Genomic DNA, 22535 nt, shown 5'->3' with positions numbered 1-22535 from the left:
TCACTACTGTAACTGCATTCTACCAACTGAAGAGAAGATGACGGTGGGCAAATCCAAGACGAGGAGCTTATTCTTAAATTGATGGTGACCTCAAGGTTGCCACCCTCACATCTGTGCATGGAAACACGTCCCATGTTTCCTGGCTCAGTCACAAGGGTGCACCTAGCTGCAAGGGTGGCTGGGGAGTGCATTCACTCACTGTGCAGCCATTTGTCCACATAGGCTATTTCCCTACGGAAGAATGAGAAGTAATATTTGGATAAGCAAAAGTATAGACTCTGGCAGAGTCCATTATGATTATTATCCATTACTTTTCCATTATTTTGCAGTATCCATTATTTTTAAAATGTCCTATACGTTCTACTTTCCCCTTTTGAGAATTCTGAAAGTTAACATTTCCCCTTGGTGTGTATGTATCATTTATGGTAGATGACAATGCAGCTTCTTCGTCATGATTTTCTCAATACTGTTCTTTTTCCCACTTCTTTCTTCATCAATTAAAATTAAAATTGAAATTGAGTGAGAAATATAGTAATGCCACTCAATAGTGTTTGGTGCTACTGGTCTTCACACAGCATACTTTGGGACACATAGGCTTACTCCTGGAAAAATCATTGATTGTGATGAAAGCAGGCAGAAGCTGCTGTCACTGCTCTTTTTTCTCTTCTCTGTAAATGAGAATGTTGCTTGTTAAATCATATTCTCATAACCACTTCTTGATCATCTAGGGAATCAATGTAGCAACTCTCAAGAATTTGCTACACAATATGAGGATTCTCAGTTGAGTCGCATCATTCGTATTGTGATAAATATGTGAAAGAAGAAATAAACATCCAGCCACCAGCCAATGGCCCTAGACTTCTATAATCTCAAGTCATTAGAAATATGGGGAGAAGAGCATGCTATCATCCATGTTTTTTTAGACAGTTTGTGTATAAATATCCTGGGCAATGAAAGGTGGAATAGGTAATCTTTTTTTTATTTTTTCCCAGCTACTTTACACTAAAAGTGAATTCGTGCATATCAATTGCCTTCCAGAAAGATAAAGATGGCCAAACTTCTCTCTGTCTCTCTTTTTGTCTCTAATATATAGACTTTTATTTTCTTTTTTGCTTCTCTTTCCTTACTATCAATGAAATCTTAAGTATTTAATATAATGAGAGCTGTGAGATTCCCTTGATGGAGAATGACAGCCACAAAATTTTAGGCTTTTCTGTCTTTCCTTCCAACCTAACACTTTGTCATCTGTTGCCACTCTCAGCCCTTATACAATTTGGAATTTGATATTAAGCCATTTTCTTGCCACACTTTTATATACTTAAAAGGAATTAGTAATCTAGTAATATATAAATTTATAAGTTAAGATTCAGGCAGAGGACTTTAAATGAAGGAGCTCATTTGAGGTAAAAAATAATGAATCATAAATATTTATAGATCACTAAGTAAGATTAAAATTATGCATTCATTATCCAAATCCTGAGCTAAACGAAAATATTTTCTACTTTTGTATAGTGTTTTAAAGAATTATGATGCAGTTACATTAGGCTACTCATGTAAATGGTGTCTAATCTTCCTATGAGCTATTCACTCTTTTATTCCATAAATATTTATTGAGCAGCTATCATGTGCCAAGCATTGTTCTAGAACAGTCAGCCTGGAACAATGAGAGCAAGTGAACAGAAGAGAGACCAAGTCCTATACCAGGGAGCTTATCTAGAAGTGGGAAACAGCCAATAAGTAAATAAACAAAGGTGTATTTGTGTATTTGGTTGTATAATATGCACAGGGGTGATTGATAAACACTAAGACGAACAAAGCAAGGTAAGGATGAGTAAATGCTAGTTTAATAGACTAGTGAGAGAAACTTCTCATAAGTGACATTTGAATGAGTTCTGAAAGAATGAGAGAGGGGACATTTGCATATTTAGGAAAAGCGTGTTCCAAGTAGTGGGAATAGCAGATGAAAAGCCTGTGAGACAATAATGTGTTTGTTATGTTCAGGGAATAGCTAGGAGGCCAGTGCGCCCTGAGCAGAGTGAGCAAAGGGGACAGTCATAGGGGGTGAGGTCTAAGAAATAATAGGGGACCAAATTGTCCAGGTAAAATAAGAATTTTTTATTTTTTTTTCTAAAGGATATGGGAAGCTATTGATGAATTTTGAATAGAGACCTAATCTGATCTAAGTTTCTTCTATAAAAATTACTTTGCCATGTGGAAAATAGAAACAGGAAGCAAGACACAGAGCCCAGTTAGAAGGACATTGTATTCATTTAAGTGAGAGATGGCAAGAACTTTAATCACAGCCATAGCTGTGGAGATGTTTAGAAATGTTCAAATTCTGGATATATTTTGCAAGTAGAAGTGAAAGAATTTGCTGTTGGATTAAACATCGGATGTGAGAGAAAGGAGAGGACTCCATGGTTTTTGGCATGAGTAAGACTAATTAAGATGTTGTCATTTATAAAGATGGGAAGAATTTGAAAGAAACAGGTCTGAGTTGGAAAGAAAATCAAATTTTTATATTTGCGTATGTTAAATTTGACATCCAAATAGAAATGTGCAGTAGGCAACCAGACAGATGAGACCAGAATAGGGGGGAGGTGCCAAAGCTGGCCATATAATTTGGAAGTCATCAGAGTAGAGGTGGTATTAAAGCCATAGCATCAGATGAGATTGCCTAGGGAGTGAGTATGAATAGGAAAGAGAAAAATTGTAATAACTGAGCCCCAGTGGTCTCCAGGATTAAGTGAGTGGAAAAATATGGAGGTACCAGTAGAGAAGAATGAGGACATGAAGTGAGCTAAAGAAATCCAAGAGAAAGGACATCTCCGAAGCAAAGGAAGTGTTTGAAGGAGCAGGAAATGGTCAGCTGTGTTCAGTGGTGCTAAAACGAGAACCAAGTCTTGACCACTAGTTTTAAAAATATCAAGATGTTGACAAGAACTGTTTCAGTGGAGACAACAGCTTGAGTGAAATGTCTCCAAAAGCATATGGAAAGAGAGAGGCAGTGGAAAGAGTGAACAGAGTCACCTCTTTTCAAGAAATTTTGTGGTAAAAAGGGCAGGGAAAGGCATAATCGCTAGAAGGAGATATGGGGGTGAGGGAGGGCTCTTTGATAGTGGGAGATATATGTCTGGCTGCTGATGGGAATGGTGCCTTAAAGGGGGAAACTTGCTGTAGGACAAAGTAATGACAGCTATAGTGGGGAAAGACTTTAAGTAACTTGAGTAAGAATGGAGGAAGAACGTCTTTTTGGCAGTTATTGAAATGTGGAAGCATCTAGCAAAATATCAAGTGAAAATAAATAGCTTATATATTTGAGAAGTGCATGGACATGCTGTGGAAGGACTAGAAGGAGAGCATAAATATAATTTCAGTTCGGAAGTGAAGATGAAATTGATGCATATTTCTTAAGGTAACAGCATTAAAAGCCATACACAATTGACCAGATTGTCATCTTATCTAGCACTTTTTCTGGAAACAGGCCTTTTATAACTCTCTTCTTGACAAATTTTGAAGTATTATACTTGTGTTTTAGGGGAAATTTGATTTATAACATTGGAGGATATAGATAAATAAGTACTGAGGTGGCATAAGAAAATCATAGCACTCCTTATAAATAATCTATATTTTCTTACTGAATATTTCTTTAGGACTGTGTTTTATGCCCATTGGTTCTTGGGATATTACCCTAGGATGCATTTTGCTTTCAAATTCCATATGAGTTTCTGGGTTAGTTCCTCCTGATTACAGTAACATTGATTGCTGTCTAAATCTGTTGCAGCGTGCCTGAGTACTATGACTACGGTCATGGAGTAAGTGAGGATGCCTATGACAGCTACGGTAAGACCTTTTCTTTACTAACACTGTGAAATCAGAACATCCATCAGTTACTGACAACTCAGAAATTACTTCTATCTTTCTCCCCCCAGTTTCTACAGAAGTCCAGACTAAATTGATTTATGTAATTCCAGGGTGAGATTTGACATACAAAGCCAGTGCCAGAAAATTGGACAGATCAATTTTGATCAAAATTTCAAAAGCAATTAATCACAATCATAGATCATTTTCAACAGTAATAGTGAGCATTCTGAAGAGTGTCTTATATGTTTCACTGTGTCCTTTGTCTGATTCATTGATTTGACAACAATGCTGTGTCTTTCCTGCTTTCACAAAAATCATCAGAGTAATATATAGTTGAAATATTTTAGAACTTCTAAGGGCAGAAATTGTGGCTCCCAAGTTATTTTTTATATGTGCATAGTTCTTAAAAGTGCCAAATAGTGCTTGGCTCATAAGAATTAATAGTCAATAAGCATGTCAGTCTATAAAATTAATTAGTTTCAAAAATACATTGTTTAATTAAAAGTCCACTTAAAATTGTAATTCAATTCAGTAAGAAATATTGAGTGCCTATCATATATAAATATAGTGCATCCCTTTTGAAGCGTAGCTTCTGATTCCTTAAAATACATATGCAGTGTCACCATTGACCACCCTGAAAAATAAGACTCATTTAAGTGTTTCCAGCTCTGGATTTTAATTAAAATAATGCCAAGGCCACTCTGTTCCTCTTTAAGGGGAGCAGTAAAGGAGATAGTGCACGTTGCCTGTGTGTTTGGGGCTCCTCGTGACGAAGTTGTAGGGCTTCCTCAGGATGGAGAAGGGAAGATGCAGACATTGAGAAGAAAGGAGGAAGTACACCCTTCTGGGAACCTGAGTTGCCAAATCAACTCACTTGTCTTGGTGGAATATCAACAAGATGGAGCTCAGAAGTAGGAGTAGAAAAATAAATGCCACAACAATTGCCATTCATTAGCTGATTACTTATATTTTCTCATGTATTTATTTATAATAATAGAAATAATAAGTGTTTTTATCTCAATTTAATAATGAGGAAACTGAACAGCAGAAGTCAATATGAGAGTATAGCTGTGAGATTCACCTTCTGTTTTTATGTTCTCATCAGTGATTGGAATGCTACTAATTGTTGGGACCACACATGGAGGACCTATTATGGCTCTATACTAAGCAGTTTATAAAGAGGATTAGAGATCTGGGAACTAATCCTCATTAGCCATTATATAAATATCTATAGAATCTGATCCCCACGAGAATCCTGCAGGGTACAGACTCATATTGTCATTGCATTTTACAAATGAAAGACTAAGGCTTAGAGCATTAAGTAACCTGTCTCAGTTTAAAAAGTTAGCAAACCACAGAACAAGAATGTGAATTCAGATGAGTCTGACTTTGCTGTTGTTGGGAGTGGGGGGCAGAACCCAGTGGACCTTGAGTGAAACAGGATCTGGTACTTTAAACTTGAGTTTGTTTTAAAGGAAGGATGTTGAGCTTAGTGAGACTTCTCTAAGTCCTGCCAGCTACTGTCCCACTAATCTAAGGTGAGGAAGGTCTCCTATAGTATTTTATAGGAAGAAAATAAAGAATTAAAACAAAATGAGCACTAGGCTCACTCCCTCCTAGACTCCAGCATCAGTCAAATTGACCCAGTCTTTCACTGCTGTGAGAGTTAGGAATATTCCCCAAGATAACTTCAACACGTTTCCAGCAATTATCTCACAGAAATACTGGGTGATGGGCAGGTTTGTGCAGGTCTGGTTCAGTTGGTGAGCTGCCACAAAAAGCACAGCTTTAATTTTGTTCTCTCTCTATTTTTCCCTCCTTGGAAGGAGGGGGTCAAAGGCGTCATATGGTGTTTAATAAGAACGATGGCATCCAAAACCCAGGCCTTTTCTAGAACGACATCAGTGGGCCAGCCAGGCTGAGCTGAGAGGTTGCCTAGCATCCCAGAGCAGCCACACCTAACACTGCGGCATCCTCTGAGTTCAGCACAGCAATGAGTACACCTCCACTGTTCCAAACACATTTTCAACCAAATAGGAATCAAGCCACATGTTTTGTGTGATTAGTTACTGAGGATGATAGATGAATGAGACGCAATCTGGGTCTTTCTTTAATTCATTCAACTTTAGTTGAATGCACTTTAGTTGAGTTCAACTTTAGTTTAGTGCATGTAAGTGGTGCCAGGCTCTTAGAAAATGATGGTGTACAAGATAGACATTGTCCCTTCCTGGTTTCTACTGTCTACTGCTGAGAAACTTATAGCTACATATAAACAAATTGTGCCAGGTTATAAACCATGCAATGCAATAGTTTTATGGAAGGTCAGAGAATATTACTCATGTAACAGATATTTATTTAATGGCTAGCACATGTAAGCCATTGTTCTCAGTCCTGGAGATATTGCAGTGAACAATCTCTTGAAGCTTACATTGTAGTGAGAAGACATATTATTATTTATAAATCCTTTTTTAAAAAATTGAATTTGTATTTGCAACATATAATCATTACCTTTTACACTTGCCACATCAATTTGAGAGAAATCACACCTGTGAGCTTTACTTTACAGAATTACATGCACTGAAATCAATGGCGAGGATGAATTTGATAGTGTTTGACTGGGTAGTTGGTAATAAAAGATGAGATTTCTATATCTGAATTCTTTACATTTTAAAATGTTAATACCTCGTAAGGCAATAGGGAGAAGTGTGTGAATACAAGCTATTGTTTCTCAGACTTTCCAGGGGAGATTCAGGAGCCGTGGTCAGGAGAGCCAGGCTCGCCTCTCTAACCTGTGGGACTTGCATTGTTCTTTCTTGGTTGGTTGGTTCTTCTCCTGCAGCAAAATCTAGAGAGAAACAACCTGTTTACTTTGGAAGCTACACCTGCCCATAAGCACTAGATTTCATTCTGGGTCAAATTATGATTTACCAACAAGCAATTCTCTGCACACAGAAAGCAGTTGATAAATTCTTCCTAGTAAAAAATGAGGGAAATGCAGAAAGAGGTTTGACTGGACACAGTAAGAAAGGTATTAGGCTGGAAGTTTTACTTAATAACTTTTCTTTACCTATTTTATCAACTAAAATTTCAGCCAAATTGGCCATATTCTTAATGTTGAAAGATTAGACGCATATATGCCTAAACAAAGACTGTGCTTTAGGCCATGATTTTTTCTTTGGCCACTAGGATCTGTTGCCATTTTCTGACATTATTTAGCAAGCATTGGTTCAAGAATACACTTCACATTCAAGGCGTTTTTACTCTTTGTTTGGAAGTGTGGCTATGTCAGATCTCTATGCATTCTAATTTGGGAAGTGCTTCTTGATTTTCATGTCAGAAGGAAAATTATTCAGGATAGAATTTATTTACTTATTTCCTTGGGGTCAGGAGATGATATTCCAGGAGCTGAGGCAAAGAAATCTAATGAGTTGCAACCTTTTGCCATGGTGCAGCTCTCATAGAAAACGACATGTGTGGCAGAGTGGAGATGAGGAAGGAGCCTGCTCACAAGCCAGGATTCCAGCAGCTCAGGCCCCTTCCCACTGCCCCATAATCCTCTGGGCTCACCGTGGCCCATCTGTAGTACACATTGGGCCACAGTATGGGGGCCAGAGAACTACTGAACAAAAGCACCTCTGTTTTAAATGATGCACACGTGAAATACATTTCTTTTTTAAGAATTCTTTTTTGTGACAGATGTTTAGAAATCTAAGCATATGCATAGCTCTGATTAACCTAAAAAATAAGTCATTTCTTTTCTTACTCTAAAAATAATACACATATAGTATGGAAAAATTAGGTTAAAAAAAGAAGGAAATTTAAATCACTCTGAATTACACTACCATGTTTATTCATTCTTTACTTTTTATTATATATTTTACCAAGTTCTTAATCCATCATGATACACATTTTATTTAAACAGAGAACACAACATAGACTGCTTTATGAAAATTCCTTTAAGATTTTCCTATCATAAAATAAAGGGGTTTTTTTTTTCAATTATTAATCATTAGGATTATACCTTGACAAAATGCAGAATTTAATCTATTTTCACATGTGCTATCAGAATTAACCATTAATATATTCTGCTGAAACAGGATACTCCTTTTGTATAACCAGAAAATAAAGAAAATACTTGCATTTCAATCCATATGGTCATGAGACTTAAATTTTGAAAATTCTCAGGCCCTTATATCCTATATAGGCAATAGAAAAAGGACCAAGTCAAATGACAAGATATAGTGAGAGTTCAGCCTCATAACCTTGAACCCTAACTAAATTCATATGCATTATCTGCGCTCCGATTTGGTATTAGGTTATGAAGTAGAAGGAGCTTTAAGCACAGGCTTCTTGCTGATAGGTTGCTCATACTATCATATCCAAATGGGCAGATGATAAAATTTAAATATGCCTGTGGAGCAGTTATTTGAGGACCCACTCATGTCAAAAGTAGATTGATGTTTTTCATTAATTTTCCCTACTCACATATTAACTAGTGTATCAACTAGTATCCATTTATAGCTTATCTTTAATGAACTGTGCACCAGCTTTTAAATCAGTAACATTTCTTCCAAAATGTAAATCTTGCATCTCCACTTACTCGTTTACTTCCATTCTGAATTAGTAATTCCTCTCTGGTACATTTTGGTTGGATCATGGGTACACATACTCAATTTCAATGGAATGTCTGTATTTTTATAAAATAAATAATCCCAATTCTCAGTTATTTGGCAATGCCCAGACTTGGACAGTCTGTGAGGAGACTCACAGTCCGTTGCTGTGGACCCCTCCTCTCCTGCTCAGGTGGGCAGAAAGAATCGTGGGGTAAACAGAGGCACTGGGAGGGGAAGAAGGAATGCTCTGCAGAACAGTTAGGTCCTACATTCAAAAGACTCAAGATGGAAACTGTCATTCAGGCTTCTTTCAGTCATGGTTTAAATAAATCACTAGAAGGAAATAGCCAACCATTCAGTGTTACCCTTCATGCTGAATCTTCATACATTGTGTTTTGTGTATCACCTGATTGAAATTGTGTTTGTCTCTTTTGGACCCATAATTCCTGTTGACTTCAGAGAAAATCATGTATCCTTTGGGCTTTGTAGCAATTAAATTATTCAAGATATTTGCAGAAAATTTAATATTAAATATTAAACTATTTTTCTTGCAGCAATGTAAATATAAAATTTTAAATATTAAATCTTTTAAATAAATAGTGGTACTAAAATAAATATAATTATATTATTTATTACATTATTTAATATTTAATGCATTAATATTTATTATTTAATTGGTGTTAAATTAATTATTATCAAATTAATATTTACATATTAAATGACTGATATCTTGAATTTATTTTTGGCACATGAATATTTGACTTACAGGAATTCTAAATCAGTTTCTGCATTTTAAAAATACTTCCTACCTTATCAGAGTCATTATTATAATGGTTTTGGATAAGTCTGAGTAGCTCAGAATTCAATAGGGGTGCGTTTTAAATACAGTGCATAGATCAGCTTGGCTGAGCAGTGCTTCATATAAGAAACACCCCCAAATTCTCTCTCAGACTGACAGCTGAGAATGGACAGCAATATCCTCTTCTTGGAGAAAAGAGCTGTTTATTAAAATGTATTTACTGTACGAACTGAAGAGCTAATTATGCACCCATTCTTTACTGGCATTTTAGATGACAGCTGTGTGGAAGCAAGGAGAATAATATTAATATACAGTCTCGAAATGAATGAAAGCAAAAAGAATTTTTGTGCCATATTCTAGGGTATTTGAGTGCCTCACTTCAAGTCTATTGCAGAACACAAACATATTCATTTTGTGTTGAGGAGCTGGAATGATTATCATCCCAGTGGAAAATAAGCCCTGCATTGATTAATCTTTGAAAATAGCAAAGGAAAATGAAGCTAACAGCAATCGTGCCAGCCATGTGATTCAAGAACAAAGACTGTCCATCTTTAATAGTAAATAGAAGTATAAATTTGAGGAAATTGGTTTTACAAATGAAGATGAGTTTTCCTAGCATGGGCAAGAATTTGTCAGTAATTTAAAAAACTAATGTACAAATTTTATTTTTCCTAGGATTTATTAATATTGAAGTTGTTATGTGATAGGCTATTGAGAAAATATCGCTGATTTATTCGATTTAACTTTTAATGTAGATTCTTAAACTTTATTTTTAACTGAGAGAAAGGCTAATGAAATTGTGCTTCTAAAGTATTTTAAAATTCAATTGTGAAATCACCTTAAGAAGTCCCTGATATTCTGTTCCTTACTATTTCAGATGTTGCAATGACATGGATATCTAATCCAACTAGTCTTGATAGTAAACACAGATTGTGTTCCCTGGGGCAAAAAACATGCAAAAAGAGGAGTGGCTCACTACTTCATCACTTGCGTTGTTAATTTTAAATTAGATGTAGTCACAATTTCAATTTTGTTTTGAATTATGCACCCCTGGATTCAACAGCTTTAGGCCAAACTGAAACCTGCTTTTCAATATTTTAGATCAGAGATTCTTGACCTTAATTACGCAGTTTAGAATCACCTGGTGAATTTTGAAAAACTACCAATGTCCAGTTACCACCCGGATTACCTCTATCACAGTCTTTGGAGATGAGAACTGGGCATCAGTTTAAAAGCTTCCTAGTGGTCCCACTGGAAGCTAAAGTTGAGAATAAGTTTTAGATAGATACATACATGGGAGCACGATGAAAAGTCTCCTATGATCTTAGTATGAATGGTCAAACCATGCCAGGCATTTGCATTCTTGAAGATAACACACAATTTGTGTTCAGGCCACTTTGATAACACTGCGTATTTTATAAGCAAACATTGTGTTACAGAACCTGGCATTTTAAATTCACTTCAGAGAAAAATTGTAAGTTTAAGTAATGGAAAATAGAATTTAGTCCCTTTTTGAACAATTGTGTGTTGAATAGTTAAATCTCAAACTTGACTTTGTCTAAACTTTACCCAATAGATATGGAGCCCACAAAAAATTAGAGTCCATGTGCATCTAACAACTCTTTTGTTGAGACAATAAAAATGAGCCATAGGAGAGGTTTTTTATCGCTTTCTTTTCTGCTGAGTTGATGATGCAATCATTTTAACTGAGGGGGAGGGGAGAGTTGAGCAAGTTATTGTCAGAATCTTGGGGTGAACCCATCATGTACAAAAAAGTATATTCAATATGATATAGATTTATATTTAGAATGTAGAAAAAATTAACTGTTTTAACACGCAAAGTACAGAAAATAAAATACAAAGCTGGGAAAACATTTTCTTCCCCACGTGGAACTACACCAGCTAAGAAAATATATATCCAAGGAGACATGCACCTTAGGGGATCTTTACAGAATTTACGGAGGTTGGGGAGATTTTTATGTTTATTAAAAGAGCACATGGATTAAAAAAAATAGACTAAGATAAATTGTTCTGAAATAAATATGCTACACTTCATTTATCAAATATGTCATAATTTACTGAATGACTCAGTGGGAACTGATATATACGGATTGCTGAAAAACTATGCAAGTTGAAAATGTAATTATAATTATTGATGACTTATAATCGATGACTTTTTGTATTGAAAAAATTACTTAGCCATATTGGTACCTTGTCAAAGCTTTAGTTCAGTTGGCAACAAGATGTGCCAGAAAAAACAAAAAAAAACTAGAGTAGTTAGGTCAGTCCATCTGGAGCCTGGCATTGTCCAGAAGATCTCAGGAGAAGGTCCCTCATGCTCAAGGGAGTATAGCAGCAGGCAATAGACAGATAGCCCAGGAGCCTTTTGGCATTTGGAAGTTCCAGCAGAGAGAGGGCCAGTCATGGGTAAAGAGCTAAGATTCAAGCTGCTGAGAAGACTAGGGAGAGCCAACAAAGAGACTGGAGTGGGTGCCCAGAGTCAGGCCAAATTTCACAAGTTAAGGGCACCAGTCCCCACAAAACTGCCCTCCCTTCACACACCAGTTACAAGTTTGGGAGACCCCCAGGCCACCCTTACCTGACCAGCTGGCTGCAAATTAACCCCTCAGGTTTGATAATTTGCCAGAATGACTCACAGAACTAAGGAAAGTGCTATACTAACATTACAGTTTTATTATAGCAAAAGGATAGACATCAGAACCGGGCAAAGGGAGAAGCACGTACGGCAAGGTCTGGGAGAGTCCCAAATGTAAAGCCTTTGAAATCTTCAGGGCCGTGTTATCCTCCGGACACATGATGTGTAACAACACGAAAAGTATTAACAACCAGGGAAGCTCATGCAAACTCAGTATCCAGAGTTTGTATTATGGTTTCATCATGTAGGCATGATGGATTGAATCGTCCCAATCTCCAGCCTCCTCCCCTCCCCAGGTTGGGCTGATATCAGTGGTCAAACCCAAACCCTCTAATCTCCTGGTTGATCTTTCTGGCCTCGTTCTGAGTCATCTCATTAGCATAAACTCTCAGGTATGGTTAGAGGGGCCCCTCATGAACAACAAAGACGCTTCAACACTCCAAGAAACCCCAGGGTTTAGAGGTTACCTCACAGTAACCAGGGACAAAAACTAGCTAAAGTTTTTGTTACACAGGTGATGAGATGAAAGCACCAACTTGGGAAAGCAGGCAGAGGCACGTTGGGGCAAAACACGGAGAGTTAGAGCTGGTCAAACAGCAGGGTAGACATTTTGCTGAGCTTAAAGCCTGAAGTTTTCTGACTCCCATGGCTTAGTGTTGGTCTGAGAATACACTCTGGGTCATTTCTGTTCTCAAGTCTAGAAATGAGGGATGTAGGTGAGTAAGCCATTGAAATAACTACAAATTCAGTCTCTTCGTCTACAGATGCTGTGCCACCGAACCCACCTTCTTCACTGAATTCAAGACGTTAGTGGAATTCTTTGAGAGGAGAATTATAAAATATTATATCACTATTCTTATTCTTTCTTCCATTATTTCTCATAACGTCCTTATGTATATTTTAAAAAAGGTCTATGGCTGAATTCTGCAGGCTTTTGATTGACTCAGGAGGTTGATCTTGAGTGTGCTAAAGAGCAATAGAACAGGCCCCATCAGTGGTATTTGGAAGAATCCCTCTGGCCAGAGGGTGGAGAGAAGTAGACCGTGAATACACAGACACACACACACACACGCACTCAGTAGGAAATACAAATATATACACACATACATATGTATAATATAACATACCTGCATTATAACATGGATATATATTTATTTAAAATCATGGAAAGATACAAAAGATAACTCGGGAACTGAGAAATGAGTATTCTCAACCAATATGATAATAGCCTGCAGTGGAATAGGATTAGTGGAGATGGAAAGAAATGGATAGGTTAAATACATGTAAAAGAAGAAAAGACAAAGCTTGGTGATAGCATGGATCCATTGGGTAAAGTTGAGAGGAGATCATGAAGAGGCCAAGGGTTTTGGTGGGTAATTAGGTTGTATGTACTAGTGTCATTCACCGAAGTAGGAAACTTGGGAAGAGTGTTAAGTAGTATGGAGAAAAAGATGAATTTAGTTTTGGAAAAGTTGACTTTGAAATGTCTGAGGAGATGTCCCACGGCAGTTAGATATGCATGTCAGAAGCTCAGAATGGTTTGTGACAATTAAAATGTGTCATCAGTATGTAGATGAAGAGACTTGCCGAAGGGGTCTTTCAACAAGAAAGAGGCAGAACCAGAATTCACTCGCAGGCCTGTCTGCAAGACTCCTGGGACTCCACTCAAAGTGGACGGATCCATCTGAGGGAAGCCTGTGGCTTCTTTTATGAGTAGAAAAGGAAGATGCAAAATATTTAAATATAATTAATTTATTCAATAAATAATTACCGAGTGCCTGCCATGTGCATCCTGAGATTCTAGAGTTGAGAATTGAGTGCTTAGAAAGGCCAGCCCTGGATTATCCTGTGTTACTTTTCTCTAACAGGAAATAGCTAATTAAAAATTGGGAACAGTGAGAAAAGCTGTCAATGGTTTCCAGAAGCTGCCTGAATTTCCTGACAGCATAACTGATGGCGAACTGAAAGTTAATTCTTCTTGGAACATAACTCACTATGCTCATCTGTGAAAACAAAGGCTGGTCATCCATATTTCTCCTTCAGTGTTACTCCATTCTACCCTCTGCATCTTAAAACAATAAACTCTGCAGTTACAAACAGTGGCAATACAAAGTGTGTGGATGAGGTGGTTGAGCCATTCGGTCCCAAAATTCCATTAATGTTTTTAAATGCTCAGAGCAGAGCCAATAACCCTGCCTCCCACTTTGGCTGAATGAACACCTAGATTTGCACATTAACATATTCAGTTCAAGGAGCCCACATTCTTGTTAACAAAATTAAAGCTGTAATCTCACTCATTTGGCTAATTAATTTTTTAATTTGTTTGTTGTTGGAATCACCAATTATTTTATAACCTGAGGGAAGTAAAATAAATTAAGTCTGATTTTCTAGACAAGAAAGGAAAGAAAAAGAAGTGGGAGCTAGAACTTCTTTCAGATGAAAGGGGTGGTGGAAAGATGCTGAAACAGTTATAGATAAAAATTCTAAGCCTTCCTAACAACTAAACTTTCTGAGCTATAGTTTTCTCACCTTTTAAAAGATGGCAACATTAGCACCTATTGTGCAGGAAAACTGTGAAAATTATATACATAAAATGCCTAGCATGGTGCTTGACCCTTAAAAATTAAATAAAGAAACAGGATGTTATTATTATAGTGAGTTGCAACAACAACAACAAAACAAATTATCTTTGGGAATAAACAGCCATAAAACAACATATAAGTATATATTTGAAAGGTGCTTTTACATACAAGGATATTCCTCTGAAAGATCAGAAATTAAGTGAACCAACAAACTGAGTCGCTCAGAGCCAGGGTGAATTTGAATCCACCTTGATGTAATGCTCTTATATAATTGACAAACCAAAGACAGTAGTGGCTTGTAATAATAGAGATTAGTTTAGGTTTCCTACTTCAGTTGTAGCTCTCCCATATTGGTTTACAGTGTATGTGTTTTTGTTGTAGTGTATTTAAAAAAAGAAATTTTTTTTTTTAGATTCTTTTTCAGATTTCAGAAATGTAAACAACTAGCCATGTAGGTTCAGCAAAGTGTGAACCTAAGAGCTGCGCCCTCAGTAATCTCCGTGATATCCTATATCCTTTCCAAACTGATCTCTAAAATTAATCTACTCCGAAGGTAGTATTTTAAACCTATTTCCAGAAAGATAAGCATTACAAGTTTACTTTCCAGGTACTTAAATAATGCTGACTTTTCCTAAATTTGTGCTTTGTTCCCACACTTCACCTTTTCCCCCCAAGAGCCTCCATGCTCATGGTATCTCTGGAACAATCAGAGAACACAGTTTTGTAACTTTAAAAATCATCCAGATTTTTCTTTCCCACTCTGAATGCTCCCCAAAGTACCTGGTCCCCCGGGCAGGACTGAGAGCACAGTGAGAAATGCACACGACTTAATAGGCCTGATTCCGCTGAGACCAGAGTATTTGAGATGCAGAAGCTTTTGAAGTCATTAGGGTAACATTTAATGCACAAGAAGAGTTACCTGGCTAATTTACACCCCTTGATCAAAGTAAAATATTCCACAATGATGCTTATTAGCGTGTAATGGAGCTACACTCTATGGAATTCTGTAAAACTTGACTCAACGGGGTAAAAAAATCAGCCTGAGTTGAAAAACCAGACATAGAATAATTTTTAAAAGAAATATTGATGTATTTCAAGTATATGCAACACTATAACCTAATTGCTAACAATGTGTTTCAGAATGAGTCCTGTTTTTATTCATTTGCATAATTGATTTTAAAATTCTTTTTTGGGGGGGCTGAGGAAGATTGGCCCTGAGCTAACATCTATGCCAATCTTCCTCTATTTTGTACATGGGATGCCACCACAGCATGGCTTGATGAGTGGTGTAGGTCCATACCCAGGAGGTGAACCCACAAACTCAGGCCACCAAAGCAGAGTGTACCAAACTTAACCACTATTCCACCAGGCCAGCCCTTAAAATTCTTTTTTTAATTAGTAGCGTCATTTATTTATACATAGCTTACAAATATTTATGGTGTTCTGACTACGTGTCTGCCACGGTCTGCCAAGGTCTCTCTTCTCAGAGATCTTAGCTTCCAGTTTAAGAAATGAGGCCAGTTGAGACAAAATAATTAATATAGGAAAGTCCTTAAAGAATGTGAGTTCTCTTAAATAGGTTAAATAGTACCTGAATTCTTAGTTACGTGACAGTTATTTTTGCTCAGAAAATTAGTTCTTTTAAGATGATTAAATGTTAGAGCTCAGTCCAAGTTCAGTTGAATGATCAGGGTTAGTAGCTCCCTCTTGCAGGCTTTCTCCAGCATTTTCTTCAAATATCAATTATAACTGTGTTGTAATCCATGAAATTTCATGTTAGTTTTGTCCTATGATCTCCTTGAGACTCCTTAAACTATCCTCATATGTAGGGCTTAGTACAATGACTAGCACATAAGAGATCTTCAGTAAAGAAAAATGTCTTTAGTGAATGCTTTATTTGCCCCCTTTCCCTCTTATTGCATATACTATATGGTACATTAAAATCTGCGTTGGGAAGCCTAGAAATTGTGAGAATTTGATCAAGTCGCTTAAGCTCTGTTTCTCATATCCTCATTTGCTATTTCCAGATTCCCAATTCTGTAAGCCATTCTGGTTATTTCAACTTGGCAGACAGTTATTTTGCACCTTCTCTGAGGAATAATTTGTTATTTATTTGCTCATTCATAGTCTAGCTAGTGCTCTTCATGTGACAATGATCCTGATATTGAGAGCATCTTACTTCCTTTTTTTCATGTTTCCAAAGGAACAAAGAAAGATTATCTCTAAATTTCATTGTCTGCAATGATTTTTTAAATGACATCCTAGACCACATCTTGGGAGTGGAAACAATTGGTCAGGACTCCAAAATTTGTATGAAGAACCAAAATATTTTAAATCCACCTTGTCTGCTGAATAGTAGAACCCTAGGAAGACAGATAAATTTGAAATCCATTCCTGGGCATTTATGACTTCAAATTTTAGAGAATTCCCATCATGTGGACCTTATAATGATTTATATTCATATGTTTGGGTCTTTTCCATGTGCAAGTTTCCATTGTGGACTCAAGTTAGAATCCCTTTGGATCCCTAAGAATCACTTCTATCTCTGATACTTACGATGAAGAAATTCAAGAGCTTCTGGTGAGCAATGAGGGGATTGGCTGACCATAGAAGGCTCAGTGACACACTATATGCTGACAAAGGAAAACAGTCATTGTCAGTGCTGTCCAGCCCATCAAGAAAATGACTTTACTAAGAGAAGCTGGCTTGTATCATCATATGGTGATTGTAGACATGTGGCTATATGTAACATTCTAATATTAGGAAAAATATAGACCAAGGAAATTTGGCACAAATAGAAATAATACTTTTCCTGATTTTGATTTATTTTTATTACTGAAAACATGAACTAAGTGAGATAAATCTTTGATTTCCTCTGTTAATGGTAAGGAGTCTTAGAAAGCCTAAAACTCACTTTCCCCTGGGTAGGAATTCATTTTGGCTGCCTTTTTGGTTATAATTATTGTAGACTAACACTATTTCTCATTTTCCTAGCCTTCAGCAAGGACGAAAAACATAGTATTAATTCACATACACACAGAGAATTATAAAAGAGCACATTTTTATGCAATGAAACATAATGTTTTTCCACATTTTTGTAATGGGATTCCAGTATGATTGTTCCAATGAATCCAGTAGTGAAATACTTTTGATGTTTCGCTAACTAACTCTCTTGAGTAAGAAGTCTGACTTTAATTCTATAGCAAATATATAAGATCTCTAGTTATAGAGTTTTGCCTTAATGTCAAGTTTCTTCGGCTCAATTGTTACTGTTTTTAAGGTTGTCATTGGAAGCTCTTTCTGCCTCATAGTTCATACATTTTTTCGTTCATTCATCCTTTCACTTGTGGAATCATTCGTGGCATCCAGCCCCTCTAGGCAATGTAGTTTCCCAGACATGGGGATACAGCAGTGAAGGATGATACTCCCCATTTTAATGTTTGCCAGCAGTTGGGAAATGAAAGGTTTTCATCCATGAACTAGCTGCCCTGAGCTTTAAAGTCAAGTAAAACCAAGTCAACAAGTTCTTGTTAAACACATATGTGCTCTGTACCAAGTCCCCAAGGTTAGCCAGTTTAAAAGTTCTGACAAATCTGGGGCTAAATGTGGCAGGCATTGCTGTCACTCTGCGTGTGGTTGTTTCACTATTTTACAGAACCTCCCGGAAACATCCAACATCTGAGAAAAGATCCAAGACTTCCATTCCCTGGGAAAACTCAAAACTTACATTATCTCAGTTATCTCAACCTCTAAACGCAATAGCCTGCAACTCAGGGATGTCTAACGCTCTAAAACAAAAGGGTACCTTCCCTTTGTTAAAAACAATAATAAAGTGGGGTAGATTTTACCACCAGAGGACAAGAACATTAACACATTCCTTGGTTTGTTTTTGTGGAGGAAGATTAGCCCTGAGTTAACATCTGCCGCCAATCCTCCTCTTTTTGCTGAGGAAGATTGACCTGAGCTAGCATCTGCACCAGTCTTCCTCTACCTTGTATGTGGGACACCTGCCTCAGCATGGCTTAGTAAGTAGTGCGTAGGTCCGCATTCAGAATCCAAACCGGTGAACCCCAGGCCGCCGAAGCAGAGTGCACGAACTAAACTGCTACGCCTCTGGGCCAGCCCCCAACATAGTCTTGATTATTCATAGACAAAGTGTAAAATTCATATTACGTAAACCTGAGAAGGCACTCTCAAGCAGAATCCATTTTTCCTTCTACTACATCAAAGAAAGTTTTATTTAATTCCAATCAAGTAGATACACTGAATTCTTCAGCAAACAATGTTGAGAAATTCTGGCAGCTCGAGGATAAATTCCTGTCCTCAAGAAAGCACAGCAGAAGGACCAACATCCAAAATTTCCCATCAAAAGAGACAATAGGATCTAGAACAGGGGTCTGTAAACCTTTTCTGTGAAAGCCCAGCATGTAAATATCTTAGGCTTTGTAGGCGGTATGGTATGGCCTCTGTCACAGTTACTCAACTCTGCCTTTGAGGAGTGACAGCAGCCACAGACAACATATTAATAAATAATCATGACTGTGTTCTAGTAAAATGTTATTTACGAAAACAGGCAGCTGGCCAAATTTGGCTCACAAGCCATAGTTTGCCACCCCCGATCTAGGTAGATCTGTATTTTGAGCGAAGGTAACATGTCTCATTTATTTAGGTTCTTATTTCTATTTTATGTCCTATCACATATTAAAATAAACATAGGCATATACGTTAAATAGTGAAAGAGATGGTCTTCATTTTCATCAGAGATCATTTGTGATAAAGATCTCCTGATGAAGGATAGCCTCAGAAACATAATATATACCCAAATAAATGCTATTTTTTCCTATGTTGATAAACTTTCAATCACTCTGTACATCATACATCATTACCCATTGCCTTATAGAATAGTAAGTGCAATTTAAATTTTTCTTATTGTTTTTGCATAGTCTTTCTGAGCTGAGATGTTCTCAGGGGCACTTGAAGTATCCAGGGGTGTATGTCAGCAGTGATTCTCCAGCTGCTATGTCTGTTACCACTACCTTCTAGATCAGCTGTCAGTGTCACTGTTCTCTTTTCCTGTGTCCATACTTCCTGCCACCATAGCCCCATGCATGAAATCTGCTCTCTACTGAAGAACTGAGTTCTGATTGAAAGATCCAGAAAACCTGGTTTCTGGAGTCACATAAGAAGTCACAATAAACCCAATATTAAATGTCCAGCCCTTTGAAGGAGGGCTGCATTCCTCTTCTGGGGACAGAGACTTTACATAGGCTATTTTCCACAATACTCAGAAGCTTGGTTGCTTGTTTCTTGTTTTTTGGCTAGGTTCCAAAGCATTGAAGTTACTAGAAATCTGGTTAACAGGTCAATGGGGAGTTTACCTAGTGTACTAATACCTCTGTTTCCCAAGTTGTTTATTTGGAAAAACTGATATGAGAATTTTCCTTTCTTTATTGATTTTGCTGCTTAAAATTTACCCTACTCCATATTCTGCTTACCTCTCGCTAACTTTGTCTTGGTCAATTTAGCACAATGGATCTCAAGCCCAGACCATATAAGAGTCATCTAGGGGAGCATTGGGAAGATGCCAAACCCTAGGTCTCCACCCTGTGGAGTGTTCTAAGCATTTGCTTTGGGAGACAGAGAACAGGCATTAGTCATTTTTGGTTTTGTTTTGTTTCATTTTAAGATTCTCAAGTTAATCAAGGGCTAAGAATCGCTGGTCTGTGTAAGGGATCAAATGAGGAGTGGTTTACACTGAGACTCCTCTTTCTATTTTGAAATTTAACACATAGAAATTTAACACATGATATATGTGGGTAAAGTCCAAGGACTTTACTTGCTCTTCTTTGAAAAGTGCCCTGCAAGTTTAATCCCAAGTGGCTGCATTTCGAAATATATACTTTTTTGGATGATTTCACTGTGTGGAAATGTAGTACGGCGTTAGCCGTCAGAGTTGAGATTTTTCATTCTCTTCTCCTCAGTCGACTATTGCTTCTTAAATGACTGTTTTTGATAACTGTGAAGCCACATCATTGTTACCGTCTTTCTCTTGTTCATAGCACCAGAAGAATGGGCCACAAGCCGCTCCAGCCTGAAGGCACCGCCGCCAAGGTCAGCCAGAGGGGGATACAGGGAGCACCCCTATGGTAGATATTGAAGGTCTCCTCACCGTGACCTCACCTCAAAGACAATTCATAGCCTGTGGTCTCCACATAAACAGCAACGAGACAAGTAATAGTCCTTTTTTTTTTCTATTCTAGGGGTAACTGCTCATGATTACTCCCATATATTTCTTGTATTTCCCCCTATACTGTTGGCGTGACATTGACACTAGTATTATTTTACAACGGACTAAAACAAAGACATTGGCAAGCGTTGTCTATAAACCACTCAGTAGGATGATATTCTCATGGTTGTTTTTCATTGTTGTGTGTAATCTTTATTTTTCTTTTTTTTTCTTTGAGAAAGAGCATGAATCTGTTAGCAGATTTTGAGTCTCAATCAACTAGTAAAAACTTTGTTTAGGGTTGCTAAAATACTGTAATATGATTTTTGAACTAGCTGATAATAAAGTTGTAGATAAGATGTTTTAACCTGTCTTTTAATATCTGTTAGTTAGATGAAGATGTTCGATATTAAGTTTGTAAATTTAATTTTAAATGCTGTTTTAATGGGGTTGAAAACAAGCAGCTACTGTATGTATGTAGCTAACTGAATTTGTTCAGTGTTTTAACCTGTATTTGTTAAAAAAGAAAAAAAACACACATAAAGTTCCATGTGTAAGCTTCTCTAAATAGGAAACCACAATTTGTCAAATATGTTTGCCATAATTTGTCAATAAAGCTGAAAACTTTTGTAAAAACTAAATTTGGAATTACTTGTTTTCTAGCTTTAAATGCCTGCTTTATTTCTTCTTCAAGAGATGCCTAAAATGTTTTCTATTTAAAAATTACAAAAATGAACCCAAGCCTGTTTTAAGATATTTGTGTAATACTTAAAAAATGTATTAATAACTTATGGTTGTTAAATAATTTAAAAGTTAACAAACTAAACTGTTACATGAATCATGGTTAGTAAACACTAATGTATAACATGTTAATGGAAAAAAATGGATTTAGACTAATAAATGGATTTTAAACTATCCTCTAAGCTTTATCTTGCTAAACACAAATTCTGATTGACTTGTTTGCATTAGCATGTCTCTCGTGAGAAAGAGTAATGGAGTATAAAGAGGTAAGATTACCACTTACCACTGTCTAAATGCCTAGTTCTTCAACCTTTGAGTTTCCCCGCACATTAAATATCCCATCCAACATGTAAGCATCGCGTAGATTCACCTTATTGTTTTCACTCAAAGGAGTGCGTGGACTTCATTTGCGTAGTTGATGACAATTTGTTTTGACAAACAAATCATCAGTGTCACTGGCCAGTTGTTGCTATTCAACCTCAAAAACTTTATTTGTAATTTTCAGTGCTAAATATCACCGCCCTTGAAGGCAGTTTAGAGGGCTGATATTTCTTTTGAGACTATCAGACTTGATGGCTGATGATTATTAAGGAAATATGTCGCAGGACTCAAAGGATGACTAAACGTTAAACAGGTAACACTAACAGTAACTCTGTAATTTTGCAACAGTAATGTTAAATATTCTCCGTTATTAAGTTCCTGATAGTTAAAAAAGTAAACCTACAAAAACATAACAAATAGGTCTATAGGTTATTAAAACAACTAATTAACATTAACTAGAGGCACCAAAATTATTTTACAATATATAACCCTCAAGGTAATAAACAGAACTAAAATTAACAATAATAGTAATGCAACTCTTGCTAACATCAAACGTAAGCTAAATTTTGATGGAAAAAAGAAAGTGAAAGACTTGATGGTAGGGATGAATGCCAAAACTGTTAATCTTGTAAATACAGTTTTTTTGTTTCTGGTGGCTTTTGTCGATGTGATTGGTTTACTTTTTTGCTGCTAACCAGCTTAGGCACATTGCTGTTCAGTTCTTGCAGCTGGA

The 22535-nt window shown here is 36.8% G+C and overlaps 1 protein-coding gene across 3 annotated transcripts in view; it reads left to right on the top strand.

Annotated features, from left to right (window-relative positions):
- Positions 1–22535, top strand: part of KHDRBS2 (KH RNA binding domain containing, signal transduction associated 2) — a 551406-nt gene that overhangs the window by 487055 nt on the left and 41816 nt on the right. For 2 of the 3 annotated variants that reach the window (XR_011429816.1, XR_002802329.2), the window contains exons 8-9: positions 3785–3843; positions 20574–20745. Coding sequence is in view for 1 of the 3 variants with exons in the window: in XM_014734520.3 (XP_014590006.1) it covers positions 3785–3843; positions 20574–20671 (157 nt within the window). In the remaining 2 variants the exon portion in view is untranslated. Of the gene's footprint in view, positions 1–3784; positions 3844–20573; positions 21382–22535 lie in introns of those variants that run through there. The other variant, XM_014734520.3, reaches the window with a different exon arrangement.

The sequence above is a fragment of the Equus caballus genome, chromosome 20 (assembly GCF_041296265.1).
Source record: "Equus caballus isolate H_3958 breed thoroughbred chromosome 20, TB-T2T, whole genome shotgun sequence".
NCBI classification, from domain to species: Eukaryota; Metazoa; Chordata; class Mammalia; order Perissodactyla; family Equidae; genus Equus; species Equus caballus.
This window is presented reverse-complemented; position numbering and strand designations above follow the sequence as displayed.